Here is a 14517-nt window from a genome sequence, read left to right as displayed (position 1 = left end):
ACCAGTTGGGTTCATCAGGGCTTGTGTTTTGCCTTTAAATATAACTATCCCAAGAGACTGTGAGAGCTAACGGTTACATAAGAATAGCCATACTGGGTCAGACTAATGGTCCATCTAGCCCTGCATCCTGTCTTCTGACAGTGGCTGGTGCCAGACACTTCAGACAGAATGAACAGAACAGGGCAATTTATTGAGTGATCCATTTCCTGTCATCCAGTCCCAGCTTCTTGCAGTCAGGGATTTTAGGATACCCAAAGTATGGGGTTGTGTCTCTGACTACATGGCTAACAGCCATTCATGGACCTATCCTCCAGAACTTATCTAATTCTTTTTCGAACCTACTTATACTTTTGGCCTTCACAACATCCCCTGGCAATGAGTTCCACAGGTTGACTGTGCATTGTATGAAGAAGTACTTTCTTTGGTTTGTTTTAAACCTGCTGCCTCTTAATTTCATTGGGTCACCCCTGGTTCGTGTGTTATGTGAAGGGGTAAACAACACTTCCCTAGTCACTTTCTCCACCCCAGGAATGATTTTATAGACCTCTGTCCTATCCCTCCTTAGTCGTCTCTTTCCTAAACTGAACAGTCAGTCTTTTAAATCTCTCCTCATATGGAAGTTGTTCTATTACCCTAACCATTCTTGTCGCCTGTTACAAATAAGTCACTAAGCTCTTCTCCTCAACCACTTTGCACATTCGAGCTGATACTCAACAAGTCATCGCTTGCTACAACTGATGTTACTAACTACTGCCCAGCGGCCAGTCTCCAGTTCCTGAGCCAGTTGATTAAGAAGCTGGTAAAATGCCAACTCTGGCAATACTTAATCTCCACTAATATTCTTAATCCCTGCTAGCTGGGGTTTAGACCATGACACAGCATAATATGGTGCTAACGAATGGTCTCCCCGTAGCCATGGAAAATGATCAAACATCCTTTTTCACACTATGGCACCCTTTGGCAAAATTTGATACTGCACTCTAATGAGATATTGTTCACTTTCCTAGAGAACTTGTAGGGACCAATAAATGGCTTTGGTCTTTCTTAGCCAACCACACCCAGAAAGTAGTGATGAGAATCTGCCCCTTCATCTCCAGATCTTTCACCTGCTAAGTCCCACATCTTGTTCTTTACATGACACCTCTGAAGGACATTGTGAGACACCATGGGCTCAGATGCCAGCCTTATGCAGACCACACAGAGTTGTACATCTTCACACGTAGCCTAGGAAATACTATCTCCCAGCTATCACAAGGGCGAAGGAAAATCAACTCATAGGGAGAAGGCGGTGGCTCTAAAATAAACTATCACATTTTTCAAATTTTCTCAGTAGAACTGGGATCAAACCCACCTGAAGTTCCCTTAATAATCTAGTTCCTAGCTGAAGTGTCTCCATCACTGTGTGCCCCTAGAGAGGTAATACTGCCAACTACACGGAGTATAGCAGAGAGGAGAGAATTCATTAAAATAAAATTCAACCCCCCTCAAACCAGTAGTTCAGACATTTACTCATGAAGCCAGACCTTTTAAAAGAGTCTCTGATCTTCATGACAATTTTATTTAAGTTGGACAGTAGCTCAGCAGAACTTACTCTTATGATCTGAATTATGGCCCCAGACTGATGCAGAATGATAGGCTTACTGAATTTAACCTCTCCGCTCATGTTTCTCTGTGCCAGCAAAAAAGGGTCAGCACCGATATTTTTTTGTTGCACTTTACATGACAAGCCCAGGCACAAAGTCTGCTTACCTGCTCTTTGCCCTAATGATGGATGAGCAAGAAAAATAATTATTTTTTCCTCTTCTATCAAAAAATATTCCTGGCCCTAGAGCAAACAGAAATTTGCAAGGCTGTGTGACAATAATAGTAGCCACAAGAGATAATGTTAGGACAGGAGGTGGGGTGTCTGGAAGGAACAGAGAGCAGATCTAGTTGAGAAAGATCAGGCAACAAATAAAGGAAGAGAAGAGAAGAGAAGAGAAGAGAGAAATAGGCCTAGAAATAGAGAGACCCAGGATAGAAAGAAGCTGTGGAGCGGAGTGCATGAGAAAGGCCTGGGGCTTATAGATGGTATCAGAGTGAAAGGAAGCTATGTGGGCCTTAGAAGCAAATAGAGCAAAGAAAGAAATCCCAGATAAGTAAAGAGGAATGGGAGAGATAAGGTAGGAGACGTAATGTCTTTTATTGTACCAACTTCTGTGTGTAGAAGGCACAAACTTTTGAACTACACAGAGCTCTTCTTCAGACCTGAGGAAGGAAGGGCTCTGTGTGGCTCAAAAGCTTGTTCCTTTTACCAAGAGAAGCTGGTTCAATAAAAGATATTACCTCACCTACCTTATCTCTCGTATCCTGGGACCAACATGGCTCCAACGATGCTGCAAAAAGCCGAATGGGCCAGAGAAGAACAGTACAAAGGGTTGTAAATTGCCATAGCTCCAAATGGAGTTATGACAGCTATACCAGCTGAGGATCTGCTCTCCTTTGTATTATGTCCGACCCTATTTACTCTTATATTCTTACAAGCACTGGCAAGCATGGGAAGAGTCTAAAGCTTATGTCCTGACTGCTGTCCCACCTTACTGTCAGTGCTCCCTTATTTGCAACTGACAAAGAGTGGATATTCTTTCTTGTCCAGACAGGTATATGATACCTAATCTAGGCTAAAGACCAAAAACATTTTGAAAGGTTGCGGGGGGGGGGGGGGGGAACGGAAACGGTTTTGGACATGATACATTGCCTACCACACACCTACTTAAAGTTTAAAAGCTGGTTTGAGAACGAACATTTAATTGTTAACTGCAAATTTTAAAATTAAAAAGTGCCAATTTTGCCTTCCATGAGCTAAAAAAATATGTTCTGGGAGAAGGTAACATCATGTAAAACAGCCGTCATTACCAAGTAACACAAATGTTTTTTGTATGTAAAATTGCTTTGTAAAATATTTGCTCCATCTGCTGAAAGTAGCAAAGACAATTTTCCCTGATAGCTAATGGCCCATTTCGGCTGGATGGCAAGCAATTCACCGTGGTTTCGACTTGCATTAAGTAGAATGGAGAGAACACTACATAGAATTCTCTACTTATGTAGTATTATCTACTCACTGCTTCTTGAGAGGCCCGTCCCTCATTATTGTGGCCTTCGTTTTGGATCAGCACACAGGGTTGCTTTGACTCAAGAGGCTTTTTGTCAAACTGAGGCACATATGCTATGCTTCGATATGAGAGCACAAAACAACCACTTTCCTTGACTACAAGAACAAGGAGGTTAGTTCTCTTTCAACTTTCCAGCACTTAAACTGCTGTTCCTTTTTTCACACCACATGGGGCCATGGTTTTCTCTTCTGGCTCACGCTGTCACTCTGCACGCTGAGGATTTCAATATATAAAGATCAAGCACTTCTTTTAATTCTAAATTCAGCTACATGCACACAAAAAAGCAGAGAACATTGTCCTAGTCCAAAAAACCCCCATTGCTCCAGTTTCATTGTATACTTTGCTACTTACAATACCTCTATTTAAAAGCATGTTTACATTGTGCCCTGAACTACTTCAACATCTGCTAACAGACCAATAAAAAAAATAAATAAACCAGGACTGTTTAGAAAGAGAGATCCCTTCTATTTCCTCTCAATGATACGAAACCAGTGACAGCAGCAAGCTACAGAGGCCTCTTTTTTTTATTTTTGTAGATTTCACCTTGGAAAACAAAATTTGGAGAAAATTAAATATAAAAACACTATATCCAGTGCCACCAAAAATCAGACAGAAAGAGGAGCTTAGAGGCAAAGTGATATTATCAAATAGCCATGCAGATTTATACACAGCACAAGTGTAATTTAATTGAGATTATGACAATTTTATACAATGGCTTTTTTTTTAACCAATGTGACTGGTGGAGTTCTATTTTGTGCTTAAAGAGAAGCACATGTGTAAGTGTTTTGCAAGATAGGATCCTAATTTCCCAAATAAATAATTTTCCCAATAAACCCATTTCTCTATGGAGGGCTGGGGTAATACTATGTTTTCTTAATAATATTTTCCCAAACAAAGGTTTTCTTTTAAAAAAAAAAATAAAAATTTGAAGTCAGTGGAAACACTCACAGGCAAAGTGTTTGCAGGATCAGAGCCTTAGATAGTAATTCCTATGAGAGTAGCACCTGAGTGCACACTTTTGGTGTATCAGACCCCTAGGAATACATGCTCAGTTCATGCCCCCTCAAGTTCACTAGATTTTCCAAGTGTTTAAAAAATATATTTTTTTACATAATTCTACAAATTCTACATAATTTGCTTTATTTCATTGGCCGTCCTCTTTGTCTGCTTCCATAGAGAAAAAAATCTAAGTGCATTTTAAAAGTGTGATTAAAAAAATAAACTTACTAAAAAGCCTTGTATGGATAATCTCAGTAAATTCACAAGTACTCCATGTAAACTACAGAGCTATTTTTCAAAACAACCTACAGAGCAGAATGAGAAAAACTATGTCATGTTTCACAAGTGACACACGGTTGAACTTCTTTTAGTCTTAGACTTGTCTTTTCGGATTTTAGCAAAACAAACATTTTTAAAATAATCCAAACAGGCATTTTATTGCATGTGATAACACTAACAATTTTCAGATTTCTTTAGTGTTCTTGCTTTATCCTCTCCTTCCACACTGTTATTGCTAAAAACTGGCAGTTAACTTCAATTGATTCAAAATATTCTAGATCCATATGGCCTAAAACCCTGGAGCTGAAGTTCTGATATTGCCTCACTGCTGTTTTCTAGCATTTGCCTCTACTCCAGTCCCCAGATGGTGGAAGTAACATTTAAACCTCCTTCTCTCTGCCTTGTACAATAGACCTTGGCACCATTTCAACTGTTTACTCCGGTAATTAACAGCACTGATACCACAACAATTACAACTCCTACAATCCTAACACAATAATGCTATGAATTAGTGAGAGCTAATGGCTGGAAGGTATAGTGGTTCCAGACTGCGAGATCTGTGCATTTTTAGAATAAAATAAAAGGTACAAACAGCACGCTTGCGGTAGACAATGATTACCTAGTAATTAGTTTACACAAAGCTTCCTATTTAATGGCAAAACACTGTAATTAACGCGTGACAGAAAATCAAAGGGTACTTTGTAAGCATATGAAAAATTAACACTGCAGGCCTATAGCTTTATGTACTGATTAGAAGCATATTAAATCAATAGGACATACAAACCAACAGCTTGCATATCTGATTATTGTAGGTCCTAGGAATGGATATCATGGTTTTAATTTAACCAAAGGATACAATTATCATGCTTTGTTATTTACTTAGGATTTAAGAATCACCTGAAACATAACTCCAGCAGCTACATAAATATAATAATTGACTGAATGAGAACACTGCAGATCGTTCTCAGATATAATAAATATGTAAACTACTCAAGGTAGTCTGTTGATGGAGCACTGGCTATATTTGTTAGGGAGGAAACAACCCTGAACTGCACAGTTTGAAGCTAGCAGGGATCTGTTCCTTTAGCCAAGATAATTTTTACCATCCTACTGTACACCACATTAAATTAAAAGAAATTTTAAAAGCCTGTCACACCTTTCAAAATATTCTATGTGGATTTTCTGTGCAACTCTCTGTGTTTCTGGTCTCCTTCAGGCTGGAAAAATGATCATACCAAAAACTGCATGTGAAATCAATAAAATCAGCAGGAAAGACCGCTTGTTTAAAGAATTTTTTCCACAGACCCTTAGTAGGTATGTCAGCAAACACAACTGTTTGTGAACCCCAGCAATCTCTGTAACATTTCTGGCACCAGACTATTTTAGAATCTGTTACAGAATGTGATTAACAAATGTGATAAGAATAAGTATGAGTTTTAGGAAGTGGAAAGTACATGTTCAGCAACATTAATGTGTATAAGAGAATAACAGAGCTTAGTTATAAAGCTTGAAGTTAAGGCTTTGGCAGTCTTGTAGTTATATTTTGAGTTGGTTGATAAATACATGCTGCTTATTTTGAGTTCCTTACTTTTGGAAAGATGCAAAGTGTGATGAAAACTGTTCATAAAGCTTATTTTCCTTGTGGAACCCTAGGCAAAGAGTTATACACCTCTTTACTACTATTCCTGATTTTCAGATAATCTCTGAATTTATTTAATTCTTTTTTTAAGGAATTTTTGAAAAATGATCAATAATGTTAAATGTTAAGGTAACGGTTGGCTATTTCTGGCATCTGAACCTGGGATTTTCCAATGGTGATCAATCTCAAATCCTAAAACCAGTGTTAAAATATTTAGTCAATACTGATGGAAATTTGAGTTTTCTGTGCTTTATCTGCCTCTGAAAAGATTTGAAATCTCTATCACTAATTTTAGTGAGTTAACCAGGACCTAGATGTCTTTGTTTGGTGTTCTGGTCCATGACTAGGGCTCCGAGGTGCAGCAGTAATACAAATAATAATGACAAAATTACAGTGATATAGTCAGAAACAGTGATTTAAAAAACCGTAAAACTTAAATAAAACGATACGTTGTGTGTTAAAGAGCCTTTTTCTTTCAGCAACAGATGTACGATTCAGAGCGTTCTCACGGCTCTGTTGCTACTGGCCAATTTGTAATGTTAAACCTTCTCTTCCACTGCTGCCATATTCAGTTTGCTTTTCTCTATGCCACCTTCACTTCTCTCCTCTTCTACATCTCCTGCACTCATCCCTTTCTCTGCCCCCAACCTAGGGTTCCTTATCTTTAAAACTTCCTGTCACCTTAAGCCCCTGAAACTAGTTCAAGTCTGTGGTCATTGTGGCGGATATGGAGCTGTGATGCAACAATCTATGAAGGCGGAAATGTAACCTTGTATTGAGATAGACTTATACTGGGGTAATGGAATGTTTACCATATACCTTCATTGCTTTAATTCAAAGGGGCTGTTGGAAGAACAAACAGAAAGGCAACTCTGTTATAGTCCCCAGAGGGAACAGAACTGAAGTCACTAAAGATAAATCAGACCTGCTGAGATAATGATGGTTGATCACAGGAGACTGCAGCCCAGAGCCTGAGAGGGGGAAAATTGTGTGATTCTACCCCTAGAGAGAGGTGTTGGCTTGAGAGGAGATGCACTCAAGAGAAACCAGGAGGGAGCAGAGGTGCAGTTCGCTGGTAACTGTGACAGTCATTTGATATTTTCTGTATGCTTGTCAGACCATAGCCCTTCAAGTGACACCTTTTGCAGCACACTATTCCCTAGTCTGTGTGCTTTTTGGAGTGAGAATCCTGAGTGGGCAGGCTCCAGAACACCCTGCTTCCTACCTCATCTTAGAGGCTGTTTCACTTCTCTCTCCAAGCAGCAGTCAGAGATCAGCTGGTCTAATTAACCAAAGATTTATTAAGATGAGAAAGAAGATCACTAAGATCAAATACTGTGCATTTCTAGAGAATGTCTTTTTCTCCACTAATGACAGGTTTCAGAGTAACAGCCGTGTTAGTCTGTATTCGCAAAAAGAAAAGGAGGACTTGTGGCACCTTAGAGACTAACCAATTTATTTGAGCATAAGCTTTCGTAAGCTACAGCTCACTTCATCGGATGCATACTGTGGAAAATACAGAAGATGCTTTTACACATACAAACCATGAAAAAATGGGTGCTTACCACTACAAAAGGTTTTCTCTCCCCCCACCCTTTTGTAGTGGTAAACACCCATTTTTTCATGGTTTGTATGTATAAAAGCATCTTCTGTATTTTCCACAGTATGCATCCGATGAAGGGAGCTGTAGCTCACGAAAGCTTATGCTCAAATAAATTGGTTAGTCTCTAAGGTGCCACAAGCACTCCTTTTCTTTTTTCTCCGCTCTGAGCCTGATAACAACACAGCCTTTTGGTTTTGGTATCTTGCAGAGCCTAGTGGACTGCTGACTTCTGACACCAGTCAGAACACTCTCCTGGGCTACTGCCCCGAGGTACTGCCTGGGGATCTGGGGGTTTATTAGGGTCTGCAGAAGAACCCCACTGCTGCACTCCTGTTTTGGCTGCCACCACTGGATTCCCTTCTGGTGAGCCACAGCAAGACCGTCAGTTGGAGAAATCAGGGAAGCACTAAAGTTTCCCTATCTTCTTCCGCAGCACTGAGCTGCTCTGAGCGCCCTCACCTGGCCACCTCTGCTCCTTGCAGTCTTTACTGTGTAACAGCTTTCAGAGTAACAGCCGTGTTAGTCTGTATTCGCAAAAAGAAATGGAGTACTTGTGGCACCTTAGAGACTAACCAATTTATTTGAGCATGAGCTTTCGTGAGCTACAGCTCACTTACTCCAGCCAACCATTTTCAAGCCATTTTCTAATGAGTGCTCTGTGTTCCATTGAAGACTTATAACTGTAAGAAGTTAGCTCTAGAGAAGTGATAAAACAGACTCCCAAAGACAGATTTGACAAAGGGGTGATTTTCAAAGTTCACAGAATAGTAACACTGAAGCTAGTGGGAGAATTATAGAGCATTCCAGAGCAAGTTCCTCATTAAACAGGTCCAGCTCTGGTTATGGAACATGTTCATTTTCACGTAAATTCTGGGGCTATAAACTGTGCTTTTCAGGGTAAAACAAATGCAAACATAATTACAGAGTTTCTAGTGCAACTCTCTAACAGTGGGAGCAGTCGAGAGGGTGAATTTCAAATTCACAGAAAGTTTTCGGACTCAAAAAAATAAAACTTTGGTTGCAGCCCTCCTCTGTGTACAGACTCTGAAAGTCTCATGTTTTCAGATACCAAAAGAAGTAACTAAGACAGACAGGAGGCTAGTGATTTATTTTTATCCCTTTAAAAATAATGGCATATGATGGTGGAAAAACTAAATATGGGTAGGATTTTCCAAAAGTGCCTAAGAGTGTTAGGCACCTAACTTGCATTGACTTTTAATGAGAGTTAGAAATCTAACATCTAAGGTGCTTTGGAAAATTCATTGCCAAATACTATTACAGTAGTACCTCCACATGCAAAACAGATCACCAATAATAATGCTTACTACATTCTCTATTGCTAGTGGAGTTGCCAAAACTTTCAGGCCAATCCGTCAATGGGAATAGGCACAGGCTCTTGGTTATAAACGGACTCTGACTACTGTTTGAAGACAATACCTAAATAAGGATGGAAAGTGATAGTGTATAGGTAGAAAAGGTAGCACACATGTTTGACATAGATAAGCTTCACAGATTTTAGCTAGATAACATTTTACTTTTACCCAGAGTCGTTTACGTTGCAAAATACAAACTGGAAAATGCCACTGAGGTGCTGAGGCTTTTCAGCACTATCTGATCATACAAGAGTCAGACACTGATACCCTTGCTCATACTGAGTAGTGCCTTGCTCCATAAGTGGGTCCACTGCAGTCAACGTTAACATACTCCTCAGATTTCACCCCAATTGCAGCTGCAAAGTAATCTCTCAGATATCTCAGATGCTACATTAATTTAACAGGATAAAATACCTCACTCATCTTGTCATGCATTTTTGTTTGCCCAATGTTATGCTTGAAATGAGGAATCTAAAATCACCCTGTTTTAGATGGAATAGATTCTTATACAGTTCAAACTCACAAACTACATTATTTTTAATCTGTTGCCTACTACATACCAATGAGAAAAATCTTGGTATCGTGTCATAAACTGCTATGCAAATGATGCTATTTGTAAGTATTAACATAATTTAGTGCTTACAGTCATATTCTCATTACTAATAATTCTACCAGAATGGAGAGTCTTTTCTCTATACTCTTAGCCTGCAGGATAGTCTTTCATCAAGAAGCTGAATTTTTTAATAACCTGCCAACATATGTTTTGTATGTGGCAGCTTAGGCCAATGACACAATGTCTTCATTATCGAAAGAAACAGGTCTACATACTGCAATCGGACATTAAAGCATGCCTGTGCCCATAAACTAATGCTTTGATGTCTAAATGTGTATCATTACAATGGTACTCTGTAACAAAGGATAATTTTAATCCTCTGCTCTCAATGGTAATACTTAGTGGAGACTGCAAGTCATTATATATAAGAAAGGTCTCCATGCTTACAAAAAAGAGCTCAACTCAGAAGGCAGAACATGTCAACTCTCATTTCTGGACAAGATGCTCTAAATGGCAACGTGTTTTGTTCTTTCACCTACGCTCGCTGAAATACTGGCCTGGATTTAGAGAGGCTTTCCTGCTGACATGCTTGTAGGAAATTATATCAAGTGTACCATTCCTTGTTTTTCAACTTTGGTAAGCGTTCATGTTGTAGGAGTTTTTAAGGGGCATATTCTTATCTGTGTCTGAGCTCCACCTAAATGCAGTAGAAGTGGGGGAACCATAAGGAAACCAGTTATAACTCCCTGTTTCTGAGCCATCAGGCCCTGAGGGCAGTTAAAATGGCAGGAGAACAGCTCTGACTTAAGCTACTCGTGCAAGGACTCTCAAGGAACTTATACCAGTGGAGGAGCAGATGTAGTGCAGCTGTGCTCTGGAGCGCCTTCTTCCCCTTCCACATGGGCAGCTGTCACAGGGGGTTAGTATGCTACCTCTGACAGCTTTATGCAAACAGAGAGCTCCCTGGCACAGGCAATGTTCTCCACTGGCCATCTCTGGCTGTTTTAAGCCCACTTTGCACTGGTCATGCTTATGCAGAGCAAGGGAGCCTGAGAAGACTGGAGAATCTAACCCTCATTGTTTGCACAGAAAGTTTCATATCACACAGCACTATTACTTTGTAATGATCAAAATTTAAAATAAGTTTAACCAGCACAATTTGAAATATATTATACTATGCAATGCAATCAAATGTTACACTTTCTAACTATTCTTGACTGAATTAAAAAAGCTAAACTGCAGTAAATATTTCTTTATTTAAAATAGGAAGACGGGGCATATTCTTCACTGATACAACTCTTCTGAATTTAATGGGAATAAATTTGGCATGAAAGACTTAAATATTCACAGACCTTGAACTAAAATTAATCTAATTTGCATCAGAATTCAAATTCTGAAAGAAACGGATCCAATGAATTCAGTCCAACAATTTGTAAAGAACAAACTTGTACACTGACTAAAAGCTACACAAATGAAAGCTGAAAGGTCATAACATTTACATCATTTTGTTTGTGGCTGTCCATCATTTTTGTAGCCACCCAAACTTTCTGCAAATCAGAATCCACTGCCCTGGCTATCTACTGAATTCAGCACAGCAACAGATGAAGACAGAGTATGATTAGAAAAGTGAAGTTTTAACAATAGAAATCCCCTTTATTTTGTGCCCACCCCCATAGTTATTGAGCTAACGATTTTATTTGCTCCTCTCTTAAGTTTCTGATTAACCGTCTTATTTAAATCATGTTTTCTTTCATTAGTTTAGTGAACTTCCCAGCTTGCCATTAAACACAATGGACCAAATTCATCCCTGCTAATATTTCCTCTTCACTTTTATGCTTTAAGTCAATAGAGTTACATCAGAGATTAATCTGGCCCAAACAACTGTTCACTCAAGCAAGTCTTCAGTGGAGAGAAATTTATAATACTAGGAGCTGGATTAATTTCCAGAAGGCAACAACAGAATTAAAAACCTTTGCAACACCTCATTTATGCACAAGCTGGGGCGAGTAATACATGCTCTGTTATTACACACTACTTGTAGCATAGCAACAGCCACCAGCAAACAGACAAGTAACATGGAAGCATGGTGACATTTGCTCATGTTCATGTTTAGGAATGTAAAGCCATGTGTTTTTTCTACTCGATAAAACAGATACACACTTCTGATCAGAGATACTGATCACCCATAGACACCCACAACTCCCACTGAAATCAATGTAAATAGCACCACTGAAAATCAAACCTCAGTATAAGAGGTTCTAGTGTTCATCCTGTTGATCTGGGACACCTATTTATAAATGATTCACATAAATAAGTATCAGAGGGGTAGCCGTGTTAGTCTGGATCTGTAAAAACGGCAAAAAGTCCTGTGGCACCTTATAGACGAACAGACGTATTGCTCCAATATGCTCCAATACGTCTGTTAGTCTATAAGGTGCCACAGGCCTCTTTGCCGCTTTTACATAAATAACACTCTTTGGTTTAACACTCTGCCCTGCTGAGTGACACTAGGCAAGTCGTTTCCCCATCTGTAAAATGGGGGTAATGATAATGATGCTACCTCCTTTGTAAAGTGCGTTGAGGTCTAGGGATGAAAAGCGCTCTAGAAGAGAAGGTACTACTATTATTATTATATGTGAATAAAATATTATAAAACTTGCTACTCAAATAATTCCACAAGATAAAGTTCAATTTCTTGTAAAGTTAAGGTGTTAATATAAGAGGCCAGTGCAAGCCAGAGGCATGTCCACAGGAGCTGAGTACACATTAATCCAGCAAATTTCCTCAGCCACCTCTGCCTGCAGAACTCCTCTGAAAACTCCAGACGAAGCTAAATGTTCCCCAACCAAGCAAAAATCCCATGGAAGGGGGTGCATGACAATGTGCTTGCTTTTGTGAGCATGACCCACTCCGTACAGAGGTACCCAACATAAAACAAAACAAACGGTCCCAGAGAATAAGATACCCAGCTTCTCACTAACTTACATGTGCCCATTTCTTCCTCCACATCTCCGTCTTGTATCTCTGACATTCCTTCTGGGCCCAGTGGTAGCATTTCAGGTGCCTGGCAATGTCACAATATGCAGTGCCGTTTCCTCCAAATTCATTGTCCACTTTAAACAACCAACGTCTCACTCCCAAGTTATCTATGATCAGCTGACTCAGAACTTCAAACATCTATGGATGAAACAGTGGCATAAAGACAAAAGGGAATGGCTTCAAAAACATTTTGAATTAGGGCATCATTAAGGTGCTCATATATTTTGATTTAAAATTTGTTTTATAACAGATTTATAATTAGGGTTTCTAGCTTCAGGTTCAAACCAGTTTTACCAATATTCACCAATCCTCCTTCATCCCAAAAAAGCAGAGATACTGATGATTAGTAGTTTGGATGCTTGTGTAAAGCTCACCCAAACCCTTTTTGTTCAGGATCCTTTGGCCCCAATTCTGCAATTGGATCCACCTGAACAGACCTTTGCCCCCATGCAGACCCACAGAAAGATCAATGGGGCTCTGTGCCAGTGCAGAGTCTGCCTACGTGGAGCTCATTGCTGGACCGGGGCCATTAGTTTTGAATGTTCAGTACTTCTCAGGATGTGTCTCAGAAAGGGTAGCTGATGGCAGCACTAGACTATTTTCAAAAGCCTCTCTTAAAAACCTTCCTACAGTCAGATTCTAATACCAGGCAAACATCTCTGACATGTTTCTGCTGCAGAGTGAATTATATGGTTATAAATTTATGAAGGGGTTTCAAGATAGGCTTTATTAAAGTGATTCTAATTATTTATCTATATTCATACCCAGTTTTAAATGGCTTTCTTGTAAAACTAGCTGGGGAGCAGAATATAATTAGCTGTTTAGAAATAGTAAATGCCATTGGACCCTGGAAAAGTGTTATACAGATCTTGTGCTGCATTGACTAGAAGGTATTTTTACATGCTAATCTTTTGGACTCCTAGTTGTATATATATTTTTGGACTTTGACACAAACAGAATTATCATCTGTTTGCTCCAAATCCTATTATTTGTTGCTTTCGAGAACCCTCTAAATGAGTTTCTGTTGATGACTCCCCTACAGTAATGAAAACGATCAATAGTATTGTTAAGATTGTACCAATGGAAAGAATTATGTGCTATCTTTAAGTGAAAATTGAACTGTGCTTTAACATAGTGTCACCTTTCTTTTATTATTTAACCTAAGATGTCAATATTTCATAGGAGCAAACAACAGAAGGAGAACTTCTGAAATGTTGCAGCATGGAACAAAAGAGGAACTAATAAGCATGTGGGATTGTTGGGTAGGAAATTTTTATAAATGAATTACTTAATAATGAACTGAACTAATTTAGAAGTTTAACGTATTGCTTTTCTCTCACTGAACATATATTTGTCTATTTTATCAACTGTACGGAAATTGTTATATATTCGTTTAGCTGCTATTGTTTTCAGTGTTAAAGGTATTTGTAAAAAGAAAAGGAATGTAAAAAGCTTTTTGCTATCCAGCAAGATTGCCTAAGAATGATAACATCCTCACTATTTTCAGGTTTATGATGCACATCAGTAAAAAGAGAGAAGCTATTGATTACTGCCATCCACAAATACAACATGCTGACATTACCAGCTGGATGAATGCTGCAAATTTCAAAACACAGTAGAAACAAGATGATTTTCTTGATGATGTGAAGTATTTTCTTCCAGAATCTAATGAACGCTCAAAGCTAACCCAAAATTCATCCAAATTCCATGAAAAAAAAAATCAGCAATGATACTGAAGGAAGTGTGCAGGAAATTTTATAAAAGGATCGATGGCTAAGCATGCTGCTGTTAAAGGGACACCACTAACCTGAAATCTAGTCAATTTAAAAAATGAGGTATGCGCAATTTCAGGTACCCCACCTGCTGTTAAGACATCCTGC

The 14517-nt window shown here is 39.0% G+C and overlaps 1 protein-coding gene across 1 annotated transcript in view; it reads right to left on the bottom strand.

Moving 5' to 3' along the window:
- The window catches only part of IQCH (IQ motif containing H), an 80358-nt gene that overhangs the window by 41422 nt on the left and 24419 nt on the right, over window positions 1–14517 (bottom strand). The window contains exon 8 of the mRNA XM_077828105.1: window positions 12584–12775. Within this exon, the coding sequence (XP_077684231.1) occupies window positions 12584–12775 (192 nt within the window). The remainder of the gene's footprint in view (window positions 1–12583; window positions 12776–14517) is intronic.

This window comes from Eretmochelys imbricata, chromosome 10 (assembly GCF_965152235.1).
Source record: "Eretmochelys imbricata isolate rEreImb1 chromosome 10, rEreImb1.hap1, whole genome shotgun sequence".
Taxonomy (NCBI): domain Eukaryota; kingdom Metazoa; phylum Chordata; order Testudines; family Cheloniidae; genus Eretmochelys; species Eretmochelys imbricata.
The sequence above is the reverse complement of the archived record's forward strand: the minus strand, read 5'-3'. Positions and strand labels throughout refer to the sequence as shown.